Below are 26,523 nucleotides of genomic sequence, written 5' to 3'. Positions count from 1 at the left end.
AACTTTTATAAAGAATATCTCTTTGGATTTGAGACTTTAGTCTTTGCAACTTTACAGATCTTCTTTATGCACCAAGAGCTTGTAACAATCCAAAGAGAAAGGAAAAATTTAAATCGCATCATATGACCCCTTTAACTTTGCCTTTTTTGTTGTAATTAATGAGGTGAATTGCATGCGTGGGTCATATTTCACCCCAAAATCAAAATCTTCATAGAGAAAAGGAAGCCTATTTCTGATACAATTAAGATTGTAATAGTATAATATTATAATAGATAATAATAGTAATATAAAATATTGCACTGTTTTGCATTTTGCTCAGAAACTAGCAGCACGTAGCCTAGATTTATGCTTTCAGTTCGAATGGTAATCTTACATTACAGTTAGTCGGTCTAAAACAGTGATTGTGCAATAACTGCTGTCAACCATGTCATTATGCAAATGAGAGGTCTGAACTTATTTACCCAGAGCATTTTTCATTTTGGTCGCGCAAGCGCACCTGTGCACCCTATATGACCACAATTCAAAATATTCAACATTTCATTGTGGAAATGAAAAAAAAAAGAAAAGTCAGGATCTCATTCTCATTACAATTCAAAATATACATATATATATATATATTAAAAAAAATAAATAAAAAAAAAGTTATCAGTGTAATGTGAAAAAAAAAATCAATAATTAATTCTCATTTCAAAATAAATCAAATCGCCATTAGTGTATTAGAGGGGACAAAATCTTGTTACCCTATATATAATATTTTTTTAAAGCCACATAAAATGTACAGCATTTCCTGCATTACACTAACAACAACTTTTTTGTATTGCGGTAAAAAGAATGAGCTTACTTGTCATGAAAATAATGTAATAATACACACAATCTTAAGTGTACTAAAACAGACTTCATTTTACATTGAATTGAATTTAATTGGGGTCAAATATGACACTGACATGTTCTTGTTGGGCTTTGTGAGACATACCCTTTATAGGCATTTAAGAGCTTGTTTTGGTTCTGTGTAGGACCTCTGTTACAGTAAATAAAACTGGGACATGGCCAAGGGCATGTAGTTTTGCAGTTTGAGTTTGTGTTAGTGTGTGTGAATGTTTAGGTTTTGGTCTGTTATTTTGTGTACTAGCATGTGCCAGTCTGTACCTGAGGCCTGTCATGAGGAGAGTGGACGTGGGATGTCACATGAAACATAAATTCCCCAAACACACACACACACACACACAAATATATGCACTTTAAAAGAGACGCACCAAAAACAGATTCCCACACCAGCTACATCCAATGATGTCTGTGACCTGAAATCAAGCTCAATAAATACAACCAAAAGGATGAGAATAAATATCTTGCCGTTTCAGTCCTCCTCAGTTTCTCTCGTCTGCGGTGATGTCACTTCCTCTTCCTCCTCCGAGTCCCCATAGGTGCATTCCTGTATGTGTGTGAACGTATGCGAGCGCGCTGCTACCTGGGCGGCCAGGGCGGAGCTGAAACTGATCGCTTCTGAGCCATGCAGTTCTGTCAATCTGTCAATCACAGAGAGGGTGGGCACTCTGGGCGTGAGTGGGTGTGTCCCAGCATGCCCGTCATCTATAAGCCCGTCTGATTGGAAGAGCTGTGTTTCCTCCACAGTCTCCTCACTGGTATCTTTAGCTGCCCCAGGTACATCAGAATCTCCACTGCAAAATTCAGTAACAGAATCTTTCTCTCTTTCCGCCCCACTCAGAATTTCAGTCTGCTGTTCACTTTCATTCTCCTCTCCTTGTTGGGAGACATGGTTGTCCGTGGTAGTCATGGACTCTGCCGAAATATGCGGTTCTAAAGAGTTTGTGTCCGTTTTTGATGTGTCCTTAGCAAATGGAGCCAGGGCAGCTAGAATGACAAAAAAGACAATGACAAACAAATGTTTTTTTAACCTACAAGTAGTTTAAAACTTGACTGTATCGATATGATTAAATAAGCTTGCAACAAAAGCTAAAAACAAACAGAAGCTACGCTAACTCAAGTTTATTCTAAATATAATTAATCAAACTAAGCAAACTAAACTAACGTTTTAGATCATTGAAATGAAGCTGAAACCAAATAAAACATAAATGACTTAAAAATAAAAAAACGTAAAAATTTAAATAGGGATGCACGATTTTATCGGACCTACAGTGGTGTGAAAAAGTGTTGGCCCCCTTCCTGATTTCTTATTTTTTTGCATGTTTGTCACACTTTAATGTTTCAGATCATCAAACTAATTTAAATATTACACAAAGACAATGCAAGTAAATACAAAATGCAGTTTTTAAATGAAGATTTCATTTATTTAGTTTTATGAACTAAAACAGTCTGAAGCAGCCGACTCACGTAAACTCTGTTATAGTATGTAAGAACCAAGAGTGTGTTTGTGCATGTAGTACCCTGATCACTGAACAGCAGAAGCTTGCGCTTGTCTCTCTCTCCATCTGACGTTCGGATTCCCAGGACAGATTTCAGCTCGAGTAAAACATGTCTCGACTCCACACGTTCACGACGCTGGCGCTCCTGTTCCCATGGTGACAGCATGTCCGTGGCCCCTCTCCACTCCGTCTCAGAGTCAGAGTCAGAGACATATGCTTCCAGTTCCTGGCCAAGACAAGCATCTTGTTTAATCCCAACTAGCTAATAAGATAATAACCACAAACCACATATGAATATCTCTGCATATCTGCTATTAGCAACACTGAAATTTTAGCAGTTTGTTTTGCTTTGCTCCACAATTTACATCTATGAAATTCTGAAGTCCTTTGTGAGATATAAAGGGGAAAAAAATGTTGATGACAACAATAACAAGCACTATACTTACAAACAATAAACAAGTGAACTAGATTTGGACAAAAATATGAGTGCTTCTTGTTTGTCATGTCAAAATGTAATACTTGTACGAGTCAATGATAAATAATAATTTAATAAATTAATTAATCTAGTTTAAAATGCATGTGCCTAAATATCACGTAGCACAAGTAAAAAAAAAATATATATATATATTTTCCATTTTCCTTAAATTTTTGTCAGTGTATATTTCCTAATCAATATTAATGCATTTTGTAAATATTTTAATGTATTTTGTCAGGTTGTTTTAAGCAAGTTTAAGGAACTTTTTTTTTATTATTTTTTTTTTTTTATCATTGCACCACATGACATTCTTCTGAACTAATTTATCATAAAAAGCTCAAATTATATTTCAAGACACTTACTGACTTTGACACACGATCATGAAGGTCTTTATGGGTCCTCTCTATGATTTTTATTTTCTGAATGTTTCTGTATGCTGGTTGTACCAGCAGGCAAAAGATTTTTCAAATAATAATAAGCAGTATTATTAAAATGTATTACAATTATTTATATAAAAATAATAATGAAAGATTAAAATTCCTTTGAAGAATTTATTTTATTCAATGAGACTGTTTCTTTAAAGGTGACATATCATGAAAATCTGACTTTTTCCAGTTTTAAGTGCTATAATCTGGTCCATCCCAGGAACTGTGAAAAAGATTAACCCAGTAACTTTGTTTTGGTAAGCCTTTTTCTGCAAGCGTCTGAAAAAACGAGTGCGTCAGATTTCGCTCCCTCTCACCGCCCCTTTATCTGCACGTTTCTACTAACGCAAACTTTTGTGTACTTGACAGTTTAAGTGCAATAAGACATGAAGAGAAATTAATTTTGTGCTCACATGCCGTGTGACAGCCGCTTCCTGTGCGCGTGCTACGGATGTGTGCGCTCAGAAAGCTCTATATCAGAAGTTTAAACTAATGTGGCTTTAAAACGCATGATTTCAGCGCGATAGACATTTTTATCTGACGTACGAGCTGTAAAGGAACAGCCCTATTCTGGAAAAGGGGGCGGGGAGCAGCAGCTCATTTGCATTTAAAGATACATGAACGATAACAGCGTGTTTCTGCTTCCTCTCAAAATAGGCATTTTCAAAATGATATAATAAATGATCTGTGGGGTATTTTGAGCTGAAACTTCACAGACACATTCTGGGGACACCTGAGACTTATATTATATATTGGAGAACGGGGCATAATAGGTCACCTTTAAGATGATATCAGGACAGCTATATCAAAAAAAAGAAAAGAAATTACACAGATTTTATTTAAAACAATCATAGAAATGTATTCAAGTCTGCTAAATGATTAAATGTAAATTGTGAATTAATTAATACATTTATAGATAAAATGAGCATCATGTCATTGACCCACATCAACTCTAAGTATGAGCAGTAATAATGAAGCTTGCCTTAATAAACACCACTAATACTACAGATGCTAATACTTTTCTCATGCTTGAAAGTACACTCACAGACACAGACACAGTACCTGTTCCTCTGGGACGGGGTCTCTGTCCTGTATGCTTGTAATGGGGGCAGGAGGAGGGGGATCTGGGGCAGCTGTTTCCTCTGGCTGATCTGAACTCTCTGTGGAACACACACAAACACACAGTATCCTGTTAATGTGTGTCTCCTTTCAACAAGTGACACAGGACAAATTCAGTTTCTAGATTTTACGCACTAAAATCTATGGAAATTGAATGCCATTGTCATTATTATTATACACTAGTTTGATCAAAATAAAGGAACTTAAAAGACAAATAGTGTGATGCAAATGAATGTAGGCATTACGATATTATAATGCACAGTATAAAATACTGAAAAATATTATTTTTGAAACCTGCTACAGAAAACAGTAAACTGTTTAAAAAAATAGATTAAAAAAATTATAACAGGGAAAAGAGCACTGATGCCAGTTAGAAAGTCTTACAAGTTCAAAAAATTGGCTGAAACTATAACAAATAAAGATCTAATATTGGCATATAAGGATAAAGTATAAAATCAAATAATAAAATAAATGGCTGTTATCAGGTCATAATAATATTTTACATAAATGTCCTGTTTTTTTATCTGCTCCAACCTGTGATGGCCACAGGAATGCATTACTGGATCTTGCGCTAAGTATTGAAGTTATTCCATTAAAAATAGCTGCTGTTGTTTGGCACCCATGTGCAGATGTGCAAAAATACATCAAACAACTGCACAGCAGAACTTTGACCTTCCTACATTAAAACCACCAGCCCTGAGGAGGGTCATCATATGACGCTGGGAATCACACGACCATTGACTTCACCTACATGTGCATTGTGGCCTAATTCTGTAAAGGACGTCACCCACCCCCTCCCTATCTCTGTCTTTTTTTACCCTCCTACTTCCCTAAAGCTCCCGAAAATAACTGAAGGGAGGGAAATCAGTCGAATAAGGAACTCTAAAAATACCACAGAAACACACAAAGGCTGACGCACATATTATATGGTGAGGACGTCATCTAGAGAGCTCATAGATACTTTTATGGTTATACTGCCATGTGGCAAAGCTCTCTGCATTAACTGATTTTGATTGGTCAATTCTTGGTTCTTACTGGTCAATTGTTTCTGCAATGAAATATTTTTTCTATAAGACTGATCATTTTGGGCTGTAATTACCAACTGTATGAAATCCCTTATAATATCCTTTCTATTGTCTTATGGATATTTTTTTACCCATTTATGGTACCAGGATTTGTAATGTTTCTGGATGAACCATTACATTTTTGATGAAATTAATGCAGCCTTGGTGCTGCATTTATTTCATCAAAAATGTAATCAAAAAACACTAATGTTATGAAATATTATCACAATTTAAAATAACTTTTTTTTTTAAATTGTAATATATTTCAAAAATGTAATTTTGTAATGGAATTTACTCATTATTCCAGTCGAAAAGTTAATAAAACTGCTTAATATTTTTGTGGAAACCGTAATTTATTTTTTCAGGATTTCCTGTTGAATAGAAAGCTCAATAGGACAGTATTTATTTGAAATAGAAATCTTATCTAATATTATAAATGCATTTACAGTCAGTTTTGATCAATTTAATGGGTCCTAGCTTAATAAAAATATAAATTAATCATTAGTACCAATTGATTCTTTTTTTTTATCAATCAAAAAAAAAAAAAAAGATTTGGAATATAATTTGGAATAGTACATAATGATCATGACATTTTTATTTTTGAGTGAACTACTCCTATAAGGCTGCAATCTCAGCGCCGTCAAAATAAAAGTCCCGCCTCGAACACATCGGCCAAACAGAAAAACTTATCGGCCGATGCCGATATTTGAAAAATGCCAAATATCGGCCGATATATCGGTCGACCACTAATTATTAGCTATTTTGAAAAGTTAATAAAACTGCTTAATATTTTTGTGGAAACCGTAATTTATTTTTTCAGGATTTCCTGTTGAATAGAAAGCTCAATAGGACAGTATTTATTTGAAATAGAAATCTTATCTAATATTATAAATGCATTTACAGTCAGTTTTGATCAATTTAATGGGTCCTAGCTTAATAAAAATATAAATTAATCATTAGTACCAATTGATTCTTTTTTTTTATCAATCAAAAAAAAAAAAAAAAGATTTGGAATATAATTTGGAATAGTACATAATGATCATGACATTTTTATTTTTGAGTGAACTACTCCTATAAGAAGGACCTTTAGCACGATTGTATTAATAATTCATTTTTAATTTGAAGTAATTTCAAATGTCTCAAATTCAATTTAGGTGCCATTTCTTAGGACTATACTAAATTATAACTAAACTAAAATTAAACATCTTTAAAAACACTCTAAAACATAATTAGAAATGGATTAGCACATGAATGAAACTAAATGTGTAATGAAACAAAACAGCGATTCAACTCCTATTCCAAAGTGGTGTGCTGTGATTGTTTGAGAGGATGACCTCTGACCTGGGCAGCTGGAGACTCGGCGTAGCATGCGGTCGACCTGTGCGAGTGTGTCGTCCCAGCAGCAGGTGCTGGCCTGCATGTGTGGCTGCAGCAGCTCCAGGCGCTCCTTCAGCTCCTGATACCCCGCACACGTCACCTCCTCCGTCTCCTTAGCAACCATTAACTTTTCCAGATCATCCTCAAGAATTATGACCCTATAAGAAAAAAAAAAAAAACTTAAGGTTCATCAGCTTATTCTACAGCAAAATTACCAATGTGTTATACTGGAATAGTTTGTGCACCATAGGTAAAGGATTATATATGTACAGTATATATATATATTTATTTTACATTTTTTTTGTATTCAGCACAGTAAATCAGCTGCTACTGAGTCAAATCTTATTATGTTTTTTTTTTTTTAGGAAATTAGTAATTTCAGCAATTTTTGGTCATTTAAAGTAACATAAAACTATAAAAATAAAAATAACAATAAACACTAAGAAGTACATACTCGTTTAAGAGTGTTTTCAGGTGAAGTTGTAAACTGCGGACAGACGTGTGCAGAGAATTGAGCTCTCTACACTTCTGTTGAGCGCGCCCATTTCTTTCTGTGGGCAGCGACTGGTGCTGCGTCTCAAAGTAGCGATGGAAATCATAGCTGCGCTGAAGGTCACCAAGGCAAGCGGCCAGGGTGCGATGGAGAGAGTCAGTAATCAACGGGACGCTGCTGTACGTGAGGGGGCTGGGCCTGGAGTCTAGCTCCTCCCTCCCTGGAGACAACAGCAGAGCTAATCGCCGGAAAAACTCGGAGCTCTGCCCGACCCACAACTGGAACAACATCTGCAAAACAATCAATGTTTAATGAAGAGAATGATGTGCATTTATGTCAACAACAGGCTGGGCAATATACTGAATAGTTACAGTACAGTCACAATGATTATGTTAAAGCTATAAAGAATAGCATCATGAATAATGAATATTGTAATGTTAATATGTCGTTTATTTGACCCTTAGGTGTGGAATAGTGCCTCTTCCTTGTGTCCGGACTCGAAAATAACAGGAAAGGGCTACAGTTTGTTAAGTATGATTGTCTTTCTTTCTTTCAAATGGTCAAATTCAATGATTTAATCCAAATAATTCAACAATTTGTTTGCATCATCACAGGAAAACTTTCACAGAAGTCCCAGCATGCCATTTCATGAGCTTTTAAATACATTTTACTTTGATTTCCTTAATATCTACTTGGTAACAATTGTTTTTTTTTGTGTGTGTGTATATATATGTATATGTATGTATGTATATATATATAAAGTGTATGAAAATATGTGTATAAAAAACATTTATAAAAAGTCTTTATCTTCACAAGATATTGTATAACTAACAATTATTATAATAACAATTTATTATTATACAGTATAATAAATAAATACAAAATAAAATCTAAATAAAAAGTTTGCAGCATCACTGCGCTTTTAAATTATTCATGAAAAATATATGCAGGTAGATATTGTTTTTTATTGTTATTGTGCAAGCAAACGAATGATTGCACGAGTCCCCTGGGGCGAAAAAAAATACTTTTGACAAATTCACAGAAAATAAATAAATAACAAGATTTATTTACAGATAAATATCAAGATCATCCTCATACCTAGATATTGTCAAACACTGAAAAATATCAAGAAATTCAGCTATATCGCCCGGCCCTAATCAACAGTGTGCGTTTCTGTACCTTGAGTGCAGGCAGACTGTAATCATTGGTCAGTTCTTGCGCCTGCTCGTCAGAAAGATGCTCCACCCCCAGACCGAGACCAAGCTCTCTGATTGGCACGGTGGACACGTAGTTGGTGACATTGTCAATCTCCGAGTTCAGCGGAAATGTAAAACATAGTCAAGGACTCAACCAAGTGAATTAAATGTTCAGAAATCACATTGTAAAAGCAGTTCATCACAACTGCTGCTGTTGGATCAGGATATGACTTGAGCATGACGCATGTGGCGAGGCGAGAGGCTCGGAACGCACAGCGAAGACTCTGATAGGCCGCCTTCCGCAGACCAATCAGCTGCTGGCTGCGAAGCTGCCCCACCCTGTTAAAGGGACAGGCGGCACTCACCCTGTCGAGTAAACTTGACAAGTGAAATGTGATCCAACTGTGCAGACGTCCGAGAACCATCAGGGCAGACACACATCACATACAACACATATAATACTACTAGACACTATGTAACACATGAAACACAAAAATTAAACTGATACACTACAGTTCAAAAGTTTGGGTCAGTAAGATGTTTTTTGGAAGAATTATATTGTGAAATGTTAGCATAATTTAAAATAACGGTTTTCTATTTTTAAATATATACAGTGGGGAAAAAAAGTATTTAGTCAGCCACCAATTGTGCAAGTTCTCCCACTTAAAAAGATGAGAGAGGCCTGTAATTTTCATCATAGGTATACCTCAACTATGAGAGACAAAATGAGAAAAAAAAATCTAGAAAATCACATTGTAGGATTTTTAAAGAATTTATTTGCAAATTATGGTGGAAAATAAGTATTTGGTCAATAACAAAATTTCATCTCGAAGCTGCCCCACCCTGTTAAAGGGACAGGCGGCACTCACCCTGTCGAGTAAACTTGACAAGTGAAATGTGATCCAACTGTGCAGACGTCCGAGAACCATCAGGGCAGACACACATCACATACAACACATATAATACTACTAGACACTATGTAACACATGAAACACAAAAATTAAACTGATACACTACAGTTTAAAAGTTTGGGTCAGTAAGATGTTTTTTGGAAGAATTATATTGTGAAATGTTAGCATAATTTAAAATAACGGTTTTCTATTTTTAAATATATATATATTTAAAATGTAATTTATTCCTGTGATGGCAAAGCTGAATTCTGACGTCTTCAGTGTCACATGATCCTTCAGAAATCATGCTGATTTGCTGCTCAAGAAACATTTGTAATTGTTATCAATGTTGTGCTGCTTATTTTTTTTAAATCAAGCTACACTATTTTAAAGATTTAGAACAGCATTTATTTGAAATATATATTTCGTGAACTAGCCAATTACAAGTGCATAACTAGCAACAGTGCGACACAAACTTGCAATTCTGAGAAAAAAGTTAGAATTTTAAGATAAAATCTCATAGTTGTGCGAAAAAAGGTCAGAATTACGAGATATGAAGTCATAATTAACTTATTTTTCATTATGTGGCAGAGAAAAGCTTCCATATATAACACCACATACACAAACATATAATGAGATGTGACTAAAGTGGTTGGGGTCACCTCACTATGTGGGAAGATTTGCATAACGCCGCCCAAATGTTCACGCAAAGAAAGAAGGCGTAACTTTTATTCTCGCTGTAGTATTGTTGCCGCCGCTGCCATGTACACACCTCGCTTTTTCAGAACGATTTCAGAAAGGCGGGGCATAGAGGAGAAACAATAATCTACAGTATGTGGAAAAGAATGTGTATTTGAAATATATATTTCTTTGCAACAGTGTAAAAATCTTTACTTTCACTTCTTATCAATTCAATGGATAAAAGATTGAATTTATTTAAAGTAATAAATCTCACTGACCATAAACATTTGAACAGCAATATTACTAGTAATAATTACACGTACTGTATCTAGTGAAAGACAAATTACACTCAACATGTAGCATTATGTATATAGGGAAAAACAGTCAAACTCTGAAAAATTATCAACTCAGAAAAATTTACTCACTATGTGGGAAGATTTGCATAACGCCGCCCAAATGTTCACGCAAAGAAAGAAGGCGTAACTTTTATTCTCGCTGTAGTATTGTTGCCGCCGCTGCCATGTACACACCTCGCTTTTTCAGAACGATTTCAGAAAGGCGGGGCATAGAGGAGAAACAATAATCTACAGTATGTGGAAAAGAATGTGTTTTTTTTTAACCTTAAATCGCATAAACACATTTCATTACACCAAATACACAAAATAATGTTATTTTTAGCAACATCATATGACCCCTTTAAGATTTAATTTCATATTTGAAATCACCAATGAAATCTGACAACAACTGTCTCATAAATGTTGTTTCTTTTGCTCAAATTGCGTTAAAAAAGCTTATTTTTCAGGCTAGACCAGCCAGCACACATGCGCAGTCTTGATTGCGCAACTCAGAACGCTGACTGTTTCTATAGAAAAACCAGGACTTCTAACGGTAGCTGCAGTGACGCTCTGACTTTACCGATTAGCGATTGGCTCTTTTACTCCGAAGGCGGGGCTTCGTTCGACAGAGCGGCCTATTGAGCGTTGCATTTTCCCCCCATTCAAAACTATACGAGTGACACGTCTTGGGTATTTTATAGTCTTTGGTTAGATTAAGCAAACCCTATGGAGATGGAATCAATTATTACATTATTTGAAAATAGGCAAGTAAAAGAAAAAATGCATTACTTTGAACAAAACTCACTTTATACACAAATCAGATTTAACTGAGAAATTTGTTTAGAAAATTCCTTTGTCATTTAAATTTTAAATCACAAAAATAACAGACAATAATAAAAAAAAAATATATATATATATGTAAAGCATTTTAAAAAGCCCTTGTCAGTTGCCAATTCAGTTACAATTTGCCAAATACATTTACAATGATTTTGAATAAAAAATATTTATACATGTTTAACAATGTAGTTAAACATAACAAAAATCCGTTTTTTTAATATTTAACAAAGTTATAGTTAATAGTTTTATATTTAATTCTAAACACATCTGTCAAGCGCTTTTTCTTTTATTATTTTAATTTATTCACATAAGCATTTTTATTTAGAATTAGTTTTTTGTAATGTTCGAATGTTCAAAAATAAAGGATTACCACCCCTACCAAATGATTTGTTCACTGTAGCTGTCAACCTTAACATAAAGATGATTTTATCTACGAAAACACGGTAATGATTAATACTATACAGTGATTTTCAAGTTCGTGTCCTCTTTTGAAAGACCAAACAAAGTAGTTTCGCTTTCACAACGAAAAACACAGCATCTTGACATGGCGGCAGCAACAATACTACAGCGAGAATCAAAGTTACGCCTTCTTTCTTTGCATGAACATTTGGACGGCGTTATGCAAATCTTCCCACGTCGTGACGTAGATATGTGAGGGCATGTTAGAACGAGGCGTTTTAGGTAGGCGTGGTTGACTCTTAACTTTTATAAAAAATATCTCTTTGGATCTGAGACTTTAGTCTTTGCAACTTCAAGGATCTTATCTATGCACCAACAGCATGTAACACTCCAAAGAGAAAGGAAAACTTGAAATCACATCATATGACCCCTTTAATCATTCACTTAATCACATCACTTCCTGTTCCTGAGATGACCGTGAGACCAGCCTTCACAGTTTCACACTGGTGACTATTGTTAAAGAAGCCAATTGTAATACATTTTTTTCCCCAAATTACAAATAATTTGGAGTGATGATACTTTTTCAGCACATGCTTAGTAAAGTTCATTCTCTAACTGAGATAAGGGAGAGTGCATTTTACATTTCCAATAAAAATAAATGATTTTGAGGTGTAAAAATTATTTTTGATATCCAATTAATTCTATGTATAAAAATTTTGCGACTTTGGAGTCCAAGTTCCCATCCACTTTCATTTGATGGTATAAGAGCCGGGGTAAACAGGGTAAACTTCTTCTTTAGTGTTCCATGGAACATAAGGTCAATAATACAGGTTTAGAAAAAAGCATGTCGGTTTTTAAACAATAAAGAATTTTTTTATTATCGGGTACAGGATATTTATTATTGGATCCGTCTGATTCTAATTTGAACTTTCAATGTGCGTTTCAAAAGCTGTTGGTTATGAAACAGTATTCAGATTAGCATTTAATCGGCTTCTGTTCATTCAAGCAACACAGCTCAAGTTTACAAGAATGTGTCGTTTTTCCAAGGATTAAGTTCTTTCAGTAAACACTATACAGGCAAGCGTCTTTAGAGACTGGAGTTGCTGTAGGTATGGTTAGCGTATTGGAAAGGTAAGTGCTGACACTCACTCTGTGAGAAGGGAGGATATCCTGAGGATACTGCGCCTCCTCTCCACCAACGCTTGGCTCCTCCTCCTGAGAAGTGGGAGAACATGCCTCAAAATCTGTGTGTCCTAGATCCTGCAAGTACTGGAACAGCGGAGAGTTCTGGAGGGGCGAAAGAGACACAACTCGAAATAAACATGGGTCAATGACAAATGAGAATGAGGGTGTCCAAGGTGACGAAAAGGAAACATGATTTAAAATTCAAGTTATGGAATCTTTATATTTATTTTGGTTTAACAGGGTGTTGAAAAAAAAGTGAAAAAATGTCAAGTGGTGCAACCACCAAACATTTGACTGCCTGAACTAACATTGCCATGTCATTTAAATGTACAATAATATGAATTTTAAAAAAAGAATAAAATATGACAATGTTAACAAGATTATTGTTTCTACATTTTTGTTTTATATCATGCCCCACCTAAAAAAAATTAAAAAATCATTCCTGAATGCTTGTTATAGCACAAAAACTTTGATTTGGCTGACAAAACTTAATAATAATAATTTAATAATATTTGAAATATAATGACAAAACTGCTCCACAATTTAATTAATTAATTATTGTTTTTGTTTGTTTGTTTATTCATTCATTCAACTTCAGAGCACAGGCCAATTATACCACCCTGACATTTTGACAAAATATTTCAAATATCAAACTAAATCATATTTAAAAAATCTAATTTGTTTACCACGGATCATGTGTAATACAAGAATGAGAATTACAGAATGTATAAAATTAATTTGATGTTTTCTGTTTGTCAAGTCATTGACCTACATGCATTTGAACACATTCCAGCATAGGTTTTCAATTCATGTTTGTCACCCAAAGTGTGACACGCACGCACGCACGCACTGAAGAATTATAATTTGATGAACAAATGAGTGAAAGTAATATAGAGAGGAAGGGAAAAGAGAGAAAGAGGGGTCCTGATTGAGATATCTCTCTCAGGAAGTTAAGGGCTGTGCTCTCTCTCAGAGAAGAAACACTACATACAACATCCTTTCCTCCCTTACCTCTCGCGTGTCCCTCACTCTTGTCTTGCATCTTCTCAAATGCACCATCGCTCAACAGAGGAAGTAGATCCGACACTCTTAAAGGTCCCAGTTCCCAAACAGGAATCCAGAATCACAGGCTCGTGTCCACTGGTTACCATTGCCACTGGATTTGAGTTGCTAAAGAGGTTTATAATTCTCATATTCTTAGTTCGGTCAAATCCTGCATCGAGGTATAGCCTGCCACCCGTCGTGAACTTTGGATCTTTTTGATCTAAAGCTCATTTGCAGTGAGAGGAATCTGTTGGCGTGTGTTTATTGATGTGAGAGAGCAGCTAAACTGGCCTGCGGCAAAAGACCTGATTTTAGGTCACCAAATGAGAGCAAACCGAATCCCACTGTTTTTGTTTTGAAGTCTGGTATGTGACGATATACAGCATTGTAAAAGCATGTCAAAAATCTGACCAGCACAACATATCGCCAAAACAACTAAATACACAAAACAGGATTTCCATCATTTCTGACCAATGAATTTCCATGCGTTTGTGATTTTTTTTTTTCTTAAGAAAAAGCCAATGATCGTTTTATTTTGTAGCCAATGAAATGAAGCATAACTAGAAAAAAAACCTAGATTCTCTGTAAAAAAAATTATATTCACTTGATTTTAGGTCACCAAATGAGAGCAAACCGAATCCCACTGTTTTTGTTTTGAAGTCTGGTACGTGACGATATACAGCATTGTAAAAGCATGTCAAAAATCTGACCAGCACAACATATCGCCAAAACAACTAAATACACAAAACAGGATTTCCATCATTTCTGACCAATGAATTTCTATGCGTTTGTGATTTTTTTTTTTCTTAAGAAAAAGCCAATGATCGTTTTATTTTGTAGCCAATGAAATGAAGCATAACTAGAAAAAAAACCTAGATTCTCTGTAAAAAATTATTAAAATAAAATAAAATTATTTAACCATTTTACATGACTTTTTTCTGCCATTTCCAGGATTTCTCAGTCGAGCCCTGACACAATATAAAACTAGACAAACATAGGGAAATGAAAGGAAATTTTCATAAAAATTAATTTTCACAACCATGTGCAGTGGCATTAAAACTTGTAGTGAGAAGACTGATAAATGCAGTCACATTGATGGATAACACATTTATATATTTATTTATTTTATTCCTGAATTTTAAGTATATATAGTGTATAACAGGCGTTCATTTTATTTCGGCAATTTTGTCTAACTTTTTTGCAGTCATTAAACTATATTACACACACACACACACATACACATTATATATATATATATATATATATACATATATATATCATTGGCTTATTAAAAACCCATATCCATCATCTAAAATTGCTTTTTAATAAAATCTTTCAAACTGTCAAGCTATTTATTTATTTAATAGATTAATATTGGCTGGAATCGACTATGAAGTAGTTGATCCAGGAAAAACTAATTGTTACAGTCTTACCCAATAAATACTCCTTATGTCCGTTTACTCTACAGTAATTTATTACAAATAGAGATGTAGTAATCACCGGTTTGACGATAAATCATGATAAAATTCCAGACGGTTAGTATTACCGTTTCGTATTTAATTATCATTAAAACCGTATTCGTTTAACGCGATTTAAACAACTCATGATAAATAAATACTGTCCAGCATAAAGCACAGTTTTAAGTAACAGTCTCACGTGCGCACAGCACGCAGAGCAACGTTAGTTTCGTTTTGAGTGAAAACAGGGTGGAAAAGCTGGGAGGTTTTAAAAGAGTGCTAAGGGAATTATACAAATGAATATATGAATTAATTAATTATATGAATGTACCTCTGAAGGTTCTGACTGTCTTCAGAAATGATTCGATGGCATTTTGTTTTCATCTTCGCTCCATGTAATACCTAAAGGAAGTGTTCTTAATGGCAATACTGCTTTGTCCACGGAGGTTACGGGAAACAGCTGTAATTCTGCTTTTCCATAAGCGCCACCTGCTGTCAGCGAGTGGATTTACAGAGACTTATATTTACATTCAGCCTGTGTGCAGTTTCTGTCTGGCCAAAAACGGACTGAATTTGCATGCCCTGCTGTAAATTTTGACCGGATGATGAAAAACAATATTATGTGGACTCTACACATTTAAACAATTCAGATAAGTTATCTAGAATTATTTATGGACCAGATAAAATACATATAATCATTTACTAATCAATTATCATTTTGACTTTACTCTTTTCTTTATTTAAAGGCTGAAATGTGAGGTTTGCCTTTTTATGAAACTTTTTCAAAGCTTTATTTGAACATTTACATTAGATATTGCAACATGCTATTAAACTGTTGTCAGTCAAGTTGTCGTTTAAAATCCGAACATCATTGGTAATGTTATTGTTTTAGTGATTATGCAAACAAAGTCATTTTATTTGTTGTTTGTTTATTTTTAATTATAAAACTTGGTGAAGTGATTTATGTGTCTGTACTTTTTTAACATCTCCAGCACATTTTAACAATACCGAGATGATACTGATAACCGTGATCATTTTGGTCACTATAACCGTGATAAGAAATAGTCATACCGTTACATCCCTAATTACAATCACTGCCGCAAACATATGAAATGGATAAAGATGTAATGTATATCAATGTATATGACAGCACGGTTTCCCTGGTGATGCAGCATCAGTAGGGTGTTGATCTGACAGCCCCAATCTTGACTCATAAAGGCGGATCAAGACCACACATGCTTTAATGCACAACGCTCTTAAATCAGTTTATAGAAAAATAAAATAAAGCAGACCACAGTGACAGACAGAAACTGTCTGCATTTACACTCTGGGGGCGTCTCAAAACCTATTTAGGTGCCTCCCTAAACTGTGTTTTTGGGACATCTAGCCAGACAACATTTTCAAACATCACAGTACCAAAACCTATGGCGCCTTCTTTCTTTGCGTGAACATTTGGGCGGCATTATGCTAATATTTCCACATAGTGAGGTAGATATGTGGGGGCGTGTTAGAACGAGCCGTTTTAGGGGGGCATGGCAGAGTCTTAACTTTTATAAAGAATATCTCTTTGGTTTTGAGACTTTAGTCTTTGCAACTTCAGGGATCTTATCTATGCACAATCAGCTTGTAACACTCCAAAGAGAAAGGAAAACTTGAAATCGCATCATATGACCCCTTTAAAGTCTAGCTCGCTGGCAACCTAGATAGCATTTATTCATCTAAAACCTAAGGAACTGCCAATTTAGATGACATTTCAAGTCTCAAAACCTTGTGACTGACCTGCCTACCTATACAACATTGTTGGGTATTACAACCTAGTGCTCACTATGTTTTGAGGCACAGCCTCTGACCCTGTTCATACAAAATGTATGTCTCCTAACATGTTGTTGTATTATATGAATAAACAAAGCGCGGTCTGTATTTTATTAAAACCCAGAGTGCTTAATAAGCAGCTATAAGTCATTGTAGAGGTGCACAGGAGGAGTGTTATATGTGCTAACTGCAGGCTGCTAACTGCACATCTATCACAGATATTTGAGCAGCTGTTGTGTGCCCGCGTACACGCAAGTGTCTGGATCAAAAACTCACCTCGAAAACAACTTCTTCATCAAAATCCTCAGTCATAGCTCTCCGCCATATGTGTCCATCAGCTGCGCATGCTGGGACGGTAGTCGATATGAATTACAGGAGGGATCTCTACAGCTTCTGCTGAATGCGCAGACACATGCCATGACTTGAACTACAAGTCCCATGATTCATAGCTCTTCTTCTTCTTCAGTTAATCGACGACGGCTTGCAAAATATGTACATATCGACATCTACTAGGATGTTGGTCTTGATTTCTGTGAACAGTATAAAAAGTTAATTCAGTCCTTTTTATGAAAACGGTTTTACTTAATGGTTAAAAGTATGCTATTCTAAAATATGATATTTTAAAACTTACAATTTTACTTCTACTACGTCGGAAATTATTGTTATTAGACAAAATGTAGCGGTTTAGCCACACTCGTTTCCAGGCAGCCTTTATTTATTTATAGATTTTCATATTATTTTTAAGATTATCTAAAAACATTTTGCTGTAATGTCTGTGTGATGGCCATTTCTTTGTTTTCTTTGTTTACGTCTGAATTGTATTGAAACTGTGTATGTGAGTTTTGTATTTTATTTGTGAATTGTTTGTACTGTTCATTCGCATTACAACTTGCTTGTAAATTTAAATGTTTTCAATAAAAAGTTATTTAAAAATAACTACTGACCTGTTGTGCAATCAGATGTCAGTCTGATTACAAATACTGTAGCCAAGTAAACAACTTTGTATTGCAGGATCATGAGATTATACTTATACCATTATTAAGAGAGAGAGCGAGAGAGAGAGAGAGAGAGAGAGAGAGAGAAAGATGGTTAAGAGTAGAAACAGAAATAAATGCATCATTCATTATTCCTCAACGGGGCACATGAAAATAGTCTGTGAGTTAAGAGTTTTATATTTAATACGTCCCAATGTATTCACTGTACTCACATTTTATATTCCCCCTTAAGGAATAATGATGAATTTGTTTCTGTTTCTACTCGTAATCATTTCCTTTTTTCTTGCCACAAACAGCATTGGTACCATCTACTTTTTATTCATAACTCTCAAGCGCAGATGGTGTATTGTAGTGTATTGTAGTTCGATTCGCAAGCGAATTGTTCGTTAGAATCGGTTCCTCTCAAAGAATCTGTCATTCCGAATCGCGCAGGACTGAACTATGCCCTGAAATCGGTTGATCTTGAAAAATGATATTACCTGATAATGAGATACTGTGATTAAAGTGGACACGTTACTAAAAAAATATATCATATTTAATTGTTGTGGTTGTGTAACGCGTATTTCCTTGTTTGTAACGAGCACTTTAAAGGCTGAAATGATCGTGTGGGCAATATGGGAGTCCAAACAATGTGTATTCGTATATCACGTCTTGAAGAAACCATTATTTAGGTGACATAATCAGACACGTTCACTTTTTTTCCTTTATGGATGAAGAAACGAATAACTGAATCAGTTTGTTGAAACGATTCATTGAAATAATCTGTTCAACAGACTGAACTATGCCCTGAAATCGGTTGATCTTGAAAAATGATATTACCTGATAATGAGATACTGTGATTAAAGTGGACACGTTACTAAAAAAATATATCATATTTAATTGTTGTGGTTGTGTAACGCGTATTTCCTTGTTTGTAACGAGCACTTTAAAGGCTGAAATGATCGTGTGGGCAATATGGGAGTCCAAACAATGTGTATTCGTATATCACGTCTTGAAGAAACCATTATTTAGGTGACATAATCAGACACGTTCACTTTTTTTTCCTTTATGGATGAAGAAACGAATAACTGAATCAGTTTGTTGAAACGATTCATTGAAATAATCTGTTCAACGAACCGATTCACTAAATGAATCGGATTTCCCAACGGCGGCGAGGCTATTCAACAGTGAGAGCGCCTCTAGCGGCGGATCATGGACGTTTTTATTCAACTCTTTGACTGGATTTCGCCGTTCCCAGCTTTACAAAGCGGTGGCAAAAAGAAACCATGGCAAGCATGGAGCACATTCCGACTTATTAATAATACAAGGACTTTGGATGATCTTTTGAAGATATCGAGTTGTCTCTCCTTTTAGGACTTGCAATGGCTCCTGCTTGAAGAAAAGAGCTGAATCTGAAGGAACTGTGCTGAATGCAGCTCATTCATGGAGTAAAGCGAGTTGTTTGGGGATCATGAGTAACGTTACAGGTTAGTTTCCTGGATGAATAAACATCAACTAACGCTACTTCTGTTGAGCAAGCAGTCTAGGCAGGCATGGCAGAAACGTAGGGCTTTTATTGTGAGATGTTGCTATATTTAACGGTTTCATTCGAATATTTCCATGTGTTGCAACCGGTGGAACTTTATTGCAGTAGCAGCAGCTTCAGTGTTCCCATTCTCTGTTAGTAGAGGCTAATCTTGTGCTAACGGGATGAATTGCTTAAAACAAGCACAACAAATATCCTGGACGAAGAAGGTAAGGAACGATGTTGTGGTTGTTTTATTTTGGGAAGTCTTTTTTTTTTCTCTCGCAAAAGCTGAAACCTGAATGGATATTGTACTTTCAGCCTTATCCAGGTTTTTCCCCCCTCAGACATATGGAAACCGCACGGAATACTTTGATTTGACTTCAGTCTTTTGTTTCAAGGTTTCTTTATTTACTTTCCCCCTCCCTTCGTGTTTTTTTTTTTTTCGAGATGCACATTTTAATATGTCAATATCCATAACTTTGCCATGACAATCCTAAAACAGATTGGCCATTTGAGCTTCGTGTCAGTCAGAGGCTAATCTTGTGCTAACGGGATGAATTGCTTAAAACAAGCACAACAAATATCCTGGACGAAGAAGGTAAGGAACGATGTTGTGGTTGTTTTATTTTGGGAAGTCTTTTTTTTTTCTCTCGCAAAAGCTGAAACCTGAATGGATATTGTACTTTCAGCCTTATCCAGGTTTTTCCCCCCTCAGACATATGGAAACCGCACGGAATACTTTGATTTGACTTCAGTCTTTTGTTTCAAGGTTTTTTTATTTTCTTTCCCCCCCCCTTCGTGTTTTTTTTTTTTTTTTTTACCATTTTGGGAAGAGTTTACTTTTTTCTTTGTTCTCTCCAATCGATATGGACACTGTTATGTAGGGTATAACCAAAGAGAATAACGCGGAAAAGTCCCGTGACTTTCTTTCCACTGCTGTAAGGAACTCTATCACAGAACATCCGCCTGATGAGTCGGTCTCCCGTGCTGATGTAAAAGCTCGACGCTCCGGATCGGAGAAAAGAATGAGTGGAGGAGGGCGCCTCCAGGATTAGTCTTGGATTGCTTCCCTTGGAATGGGAAGACCACATTTCCTCAAGAGAGCATCAACAAACCCAAGATTTTTTTCTCCTGAAAGCGCTGTCTAAGTGAATTCAGCGAAGTCAACACCGTTGTTTTCTTCCTCTATCATTAATTGTGACATCTGTAAAAGCAGAGTTCTGAAATCACAGTATTGCACTATCATTGGGTCTTCTGTACAAAGTTTCTATAACTGTAGTTTCACTGTTGATACTGCAAAACTTAGTTGTACTGTTGATACTGTAAAACTAACAGGATCTGCTTCAAACCATGTAAACATCTTAGTGACCTTTTACTTACACTTAAAAAAAAAAAATCTGTAAAATTGACGGTGAAAAACTGGCAGCTCTGGTTGCCGGAATTTTATCGTAAAAAATATGGTAGCAACGTTTTAGGTTTTACGGTTTTAACTTAAATTTACAGTTAAATACCGTCATTTCACTAACTGATATAATGTTAATATCCCAACCTATTGAAGTACTGAAATCTGTTTTGTACCTTTGTAATACACTGATAACCACCAAATGAACCAAAGCCCATCACAAGCAGCTTTTAAATAATAACATGTATAGAAGGAGCACAGTGTAATTCACACAAACACTAAACACCATCATGGTAACACACATGAAACTGAAATAATGCAATAAACATTCATTTAACAACATTGGGTGTAACACAGAACCCTAATATACAAAACTGATAAGAAAAAACTAAGAAGAAACATAATTATTTAAACAAAAAATACATAACAGGGAATTCTGGGAATGTCAATTTACGGTTATTCACTGTAAATTATACGGTCTTTCACTTCCAAAAACGGCATACTACCGTAAAATGAATGTCCAATACATGTAATGTCCAATACAGTTTTTCACCATATATAGCAGGGGAATTTACCGTTAACCATTTAACAGGTTTTTACTGTAGCATTTTTACAGTCTTTTACCGTTAAATTCACGGTCATTTTTTACAGTGTAATTTCAAATATTTTTATGGATGTGACAAAGTAACAATAAGTGCATTTTGTAGGAAACTAGGTTGTTTACTACACACTGTTACTTTGGTCAGAATAGATCCCAAATACCACACCTGCCATTAGTTTTGAACATCGCAACACTTCCAGTTTTTGTCTACGTATAACTCAGTAATTCATATAGATTATTTGATAAACTAAAGAGAACAGATATGTATACTTAATAATAATAATAATAATAATAAAAGCTGTATCTATTTGATATCTGTGACTTTGAGAAAAAATGAGGCAATATCAAAACCATCCTTCACCTTCTATACTTTCACCAGCTCAACAACATTATATTGGGCTGAGGAGAAAATGACTAATTTAGGTTGCCATAATCATGCTTATATTTTCTGTGTCACAACTTATATGTCAGTTCAATTATCCAAACCGTAAAGCTTGGGATTTAGTAGCTAGCAACACCAGAAAATTAAAAATGGCTACAATGTTTGATACCTGTGTGACTTAAACATGGTAGACCTAATTTTGTCAACAATGCAGCTGTCATCTCCTACAATTAAATAAATGGAGCTGACAGTTAATTAGCATTTCCCGTATTATCCATTCATTCTTAAAGTTGAATGGTTTTCGACGTCAAAACATAGGTGAATGGCAAAACATTTGACAAAATCAGTGCTTTTTGTAAGGACTGTTTAAGGGATGGTCTGATATTCGATATTTAAAGAAGTATATTGAAGCCACTGTTTAGAATGCTGTACTAGAATATGCTATTAAGCATTATTGTGAATGGTGACAAAATCTTGATCTGATAATGACTCATACTGGACCTTCATTTATAGGTTGTCAGTCACACAATCCTAATAGCAGAGAATCAAATAAATCAAAACTTTTGATGTGCAGATATATACTGATGTAGGTTTCAGAGCTGCATGTCAGTCTTGACCTCAGTCATGACCCATCGTGTTCAGCTGTGTGTGTGTGTGTAGTATTCAAGTCTGTTCATGGAATTCATGTAGTTCCCTCTCTTTCTTCTCTGTGTGAGATTATGTAGGAATGAAGAAACCACCGGTTGCCCCCAAACCCAAGCTGGTTCAGTCGCATAAACCATCACCTCCCCCCATTGCCCCAAAACCTGAGCTCCTACTGCCTTCACCCTCACCCACTGCGCACAAGAGAGGAAAGCCTGCTGTCGCCCCCAAACCATGTTTGCCCAAAGCCCCCCAGAAACCTCTCCAGCCGAGACAAAACCCCTGCAAGATCCAACATCCACCTGTCTCCAAAAATGGGGGTCCTGCTCTAGTACCCTCACACCTGTCACATTACATTATACCACCCAGTACTCGAGGTCATCAACTAGGTAACAGCAAATCAGAGGATTCTAAGGAAATAAGTGGAACAGCGGAGGTAGGTGTTTTCAAAGAGAGCGCAAAAGTACAGTTGTTTTACAATGATGCATCGGAACATGCTTCCCGATCTGAACGGGAACAAATGCATGCTCCCACTGACCCATCCCACACTTCCACAGAGGCACAGGAAGAAACAAACTCTGCCACACTAGAAAAGGACCAGACAAGTGCACAAAAACAAACTTCTCTCCAGATCCCAAAACACAGTCCTACCGAACCCCTACAGGAACAGTCTGCAGAGCAGAAACACACCGGGAACATTTTTAGCTCTTGCACCAGTGACAATGATGGTGTTCCTGCACCACCCAGCAAGCCACTCCCTGTACCCCATCCACGACGCCCTCGGAGGGTGCTTCTTAGGCAGAATGTTGTGGAGATTGCACCTTCGGACACTCAAGCAGAAACACCTACAGAGACTCCTGAACACGTTCAGACAGACACATTACTGGAAAATCCCCAAAACATTTCAAAAAGCTGTCACACCTACACGGACACACCTCTAAATTTATGTTCCCCTAAAGAGAACACGGAAAACACGGACACTGACTTCTCAACCAACACTGATTCTTTGCACAAAGTAGACTCTTTTCACAGTGCACATACTGAAGACGTGCCTCCTGATCTGGACTCCACCCATTATTCAGTTCCGACAAATGGTGTAACTTTAGCTTCCGTGAACACAGCTGCAGAGGAGGGGTCGCAACCTCCAGCTCCGCCACCTCGACAGAAATCCCTCCCACAAATGGTTGATTCCTCATGCAAGGCCTCAACATCTGTGGACAACTTGCTTTTGCATTGCTACTCAGATCTTCAAGAGGTCAAGTGTAAAGGTGAGGAGGTGCAAAGCGATGATGAAGCATATGGAGACTTTGCTCGATACCCAATAACTCGGAGTCTTCCTAAACAGATTAAGCTCAGCTGTGGATCACAAATGGCAGCTAAAACCAAGCCGTCTCTGGATGGGGAGGAAAAGTCACCGAAAGTCATGCCTAAAAAGCCCCAACGAAACAGTCTTCCCGCATCCGTCGTGTTGCGGAAGCAAAACACGCCTCTGCTAACGCACACTCCCCCTCCGCTTCCTAACTCCAGTCCTCCCATATTCGGAGAACTTCCGGCACCTCCTCAAGAGAAACTTTCATGGCGAGTCGCCCTTCCTAGCATCCCTCTCTTCAGTAGAAACCAGCCGACTCGCAGTAACAGCCAACCACAGGCTGGAGGTGGGGGACCTGTTTTCGTCAAAAAGAGGGCAAAGTCGTTTTCCTCTGCAGATCTTCAGCGAGCGGACACCGGATCCGTATCTTCCGAGCAGTTGGTGCGCTCCAATCAAACAAGACGTAGCTTGCGGAAACTTCTAGAGCTGCGTGTGTATGCACGGTTGCTTCCGAAGTTGCTTCGCAGTGGACAGTCCCTGGATTGCACTCGTACTGATGCAGAACACGAGGAAAATAAAGCCACACCCACTAATCAAGTCGCACCTGGCGATGAGGTAGAAGCTCAGGGTGACATTGAGGCTGACTGTGGGGTGGAATACGAGAACGTCACATTATACGAGGAGATTCCAGAGTACATGAACCTGCCCTGGGTCTATTCCAACCAGGATGTGGACACAGGCGTGTATGAAGTGCAGGAACCATGTGAGGTGAACAGGTCAGTTTGTGCATATGCATAAATGTATATATACACAAGTGTCATTATTCATATTACCATCCTGAACTACAGTTGTCTTGTTTAATAGGTTTTTGGATGTACTCAAAAATATTTTAAGATTGTTACAATTTATCACTTTTCAAGCTGTGATTGATTGAGATTACAGATATGGTAACAGCTTTGTGCCAAGTCCAAGCCCCTGTCAAAATCCAAACCCTGATTCCTAAATTTAAAATGTATAACTCATACCCTTCGAACAATTATGGGAAAAATTGGGTATTACAGTATGTTTCATTGAGAATACATTGAGAAATTCTACAAAGGTTTGCTAAGATTATGCGTATTTATTATCAGTGTTGGGGTAAGTTACTTTTAAAAGTAATGCATTACAATATTGTGTTACTCCATAAAAAAGTAACTAATTGCGTTACTTGGTTACTTTTTATAGAAAGTAATGCTTTACGTTACTTTTGCATTACTTTTCGTCACCTGGGCTGGGCTTGATTATTTGTTGTTGTTTTTTTAAAATAAAAAACAGAAGTTATATTTTTGGTAGCTGTAAAGGCCCTTTTAGACCAAAAGTGAAATCAATAAGCCTCAGACTGAATGAAGTGCCTCTGACTCTGCAGCTCACTCACGATTTCTCTCAAAACAGGGACAGAAGAGATGTCAGTAAATAAATGGGGAAACAGAGTAACTTGCATTACTTACTTGAAAAAGTAACTCAGATATTTCGTTGTAAGTTTAAAAGTAATGTTACTTTACTAGTTACTCAAAAAAGTAATCTGATTACATAACTTGCGTTACTTGTAATGCATTACCCCCAACACTGGTACTTACTTGCATATACTATTTTAGCTTAACATGCTAATAGAACAGCACAATGCTACATTAGCAGGATATTTAACATTGAGAATACATTAAAATATTCTACAATGGTTTGCTATGGTTATGTGTAATTACTTATAACGTGTTTATAAACAGTAAATAAGCTTTATACTAATTATTAGACATAATAATCAACATATGTCGGTAGTTAAAACCAAGGGATCACTGTTTGGATGGTTGCATGGTCAAAGACTATAGTAATACAAAGATGGTTCACTCCTATCTATGCTTATGAATGGGAGAAACTGCAACGCGCAATGTGTCGGAATGGTCCCGCCTTCTAAATGAAAGAGCCAATCACTGATTGCTAAAGCCATTGCATCACTGCAGCGACCATTAGAAGCTCCGGTTCCCATGAAAACCTGAGGCAAGACCAGCCAATTCGCATGCGCAGTCATAAGCGCGTTTTGACTGCGCATGCGCATTGGCTGGTCTAGCCTGAAAAATACGCTTTTTTTAACTCTATTTGAGCATAAGAAACAACATTCATGGGGCAGTTCATTTCAGATTTTGTTGCTGATTTGAAATATGTCATTTATTTGTGAGTTCATAGGGCAGTTTTTGAGATTTCAGGATTCCCCCATTCATTTAAATAGGACTTGATCTTGGATGAGCTGGCAGGAGGCGTCGCAAATATGGCCGCCGAGTAAACAGACATTCCTTGAAAGGGTCTTTGGCATGGTCCAGTTAGCCTCTGCCAGTAGATGCCATGACTAGACTACTGCACTGGCAAAAAAGGCCACCTCGGCTAAGACTTCATAGATCAACAAGCTATATTTTAGGATTTCTAATCAGGCAGTCAGTAGAATAACCCCCCCCCCCGCCCCGACGCCACCCCGCCGCCGCCCCAC

At 36.5% G+C, this 26,523-nt stretch overlaps 2 protein-coding genes across 2 annotated transcripts in view; one reads left to right on the top strand and one right to left on the bottom strand.

The window, feature by feature from the left end:
* Positions 1–953: 953 nt before the first annotated feature.
* LOC107567659 (vezatin-like) lies at positions 954–17,606 on the bottom strand. Its single transcript, XM_016253368.1, has 9 exons — positions 17,447–17,606; positions 12,735–12,959; positions 8,759–8,958; positions 8,514–8,661; positions 7,296–7,624; positions 6,806–6,999; positions 4,344–4,441; positions 2,403–2,607; positions 954–1,869 (listed from the first exon to the last, which is right to left on the bottom strand). The coding sequence occupies exons 1-9, from the start codon at positions 17,480–17,482 to the stop codon at positions 1,355–1,357; spliced, it is 1,950 nt and encodes a 649-aa protein (XP_016108854.1). The 5' UTR covers positions 17,483–17,606; the 3' UTR covers positions 954–1,354.
* Positions 17,607–19,403: 1,797 nt separating this feature from the next.
* The window catches only part of LOC107567667 (FYVE, RhoGEF and PH domain-containing protein 6-like), a 29,307-nt gene continuing 22,187 nt past the window's right edge, over positions 19,404–26,523 (top strand). Inside the window, exons 1-2 of the mRNA XM_016253377.1 lie at positions 19,404–19,631; positions 22,774–24,784. Of these exons, the coding sequence (XP_016108863.1) occupies positions 19,616–19,631; positions 22,774–24,784 (2,027 nt within the window). The 5' untranslated portion in view covers positions 19,404–19,615. The remainder of the gene's footprint in view (positions 19,632–22,773; positions 24,785–26,523) is intronic.

The sequence above is a fragment of the Sinocyclocheilus grahami genome, unplaced genomic scaffold (assembly GCF_001515645.1).
Source record: "Sinocyclocheilus grahami isolate Dianchi unplaced genomic scaffold, SAMN03320097.WGS_v1.1 scaffold1178.1, whole genome shotgun sequence".
NCBI lineage: Eukaryota > Metazoa > Chordata > Actinopteri > Cypriniformes > Cyprinidae > Sinocyclocheilus > Sinocyclocheilus grahami.
The sequence above is the reverse complement of the archived record's forward strand: the minus strand, read 5'-3'. Positions and strand labels throughout refer to the sequence as shown.

Coding starts and splice junctions, on each gene's coding strand:
- LOC107567659 (XM_016253368.1), bottom strand. CDS start 17,482: ATGACTGAGGATTTTGATGAAGAAGTTGTTTTCGAG. Junction 7,625..8,513: donor ACAGTCTGCCTGCACTCAAG/GTACAGAAACGC, acceptor ATTGTTTTGCAG/ATGTTGTTCCAGTTGTGGGT. Junction 2,608..4,343: donor ACCCCGTCCCAGAGGAACAG/GTACTGTGTCTG, acceptor TGTCTTGGCCAG/GAACTGGAAGCATATGTCTC.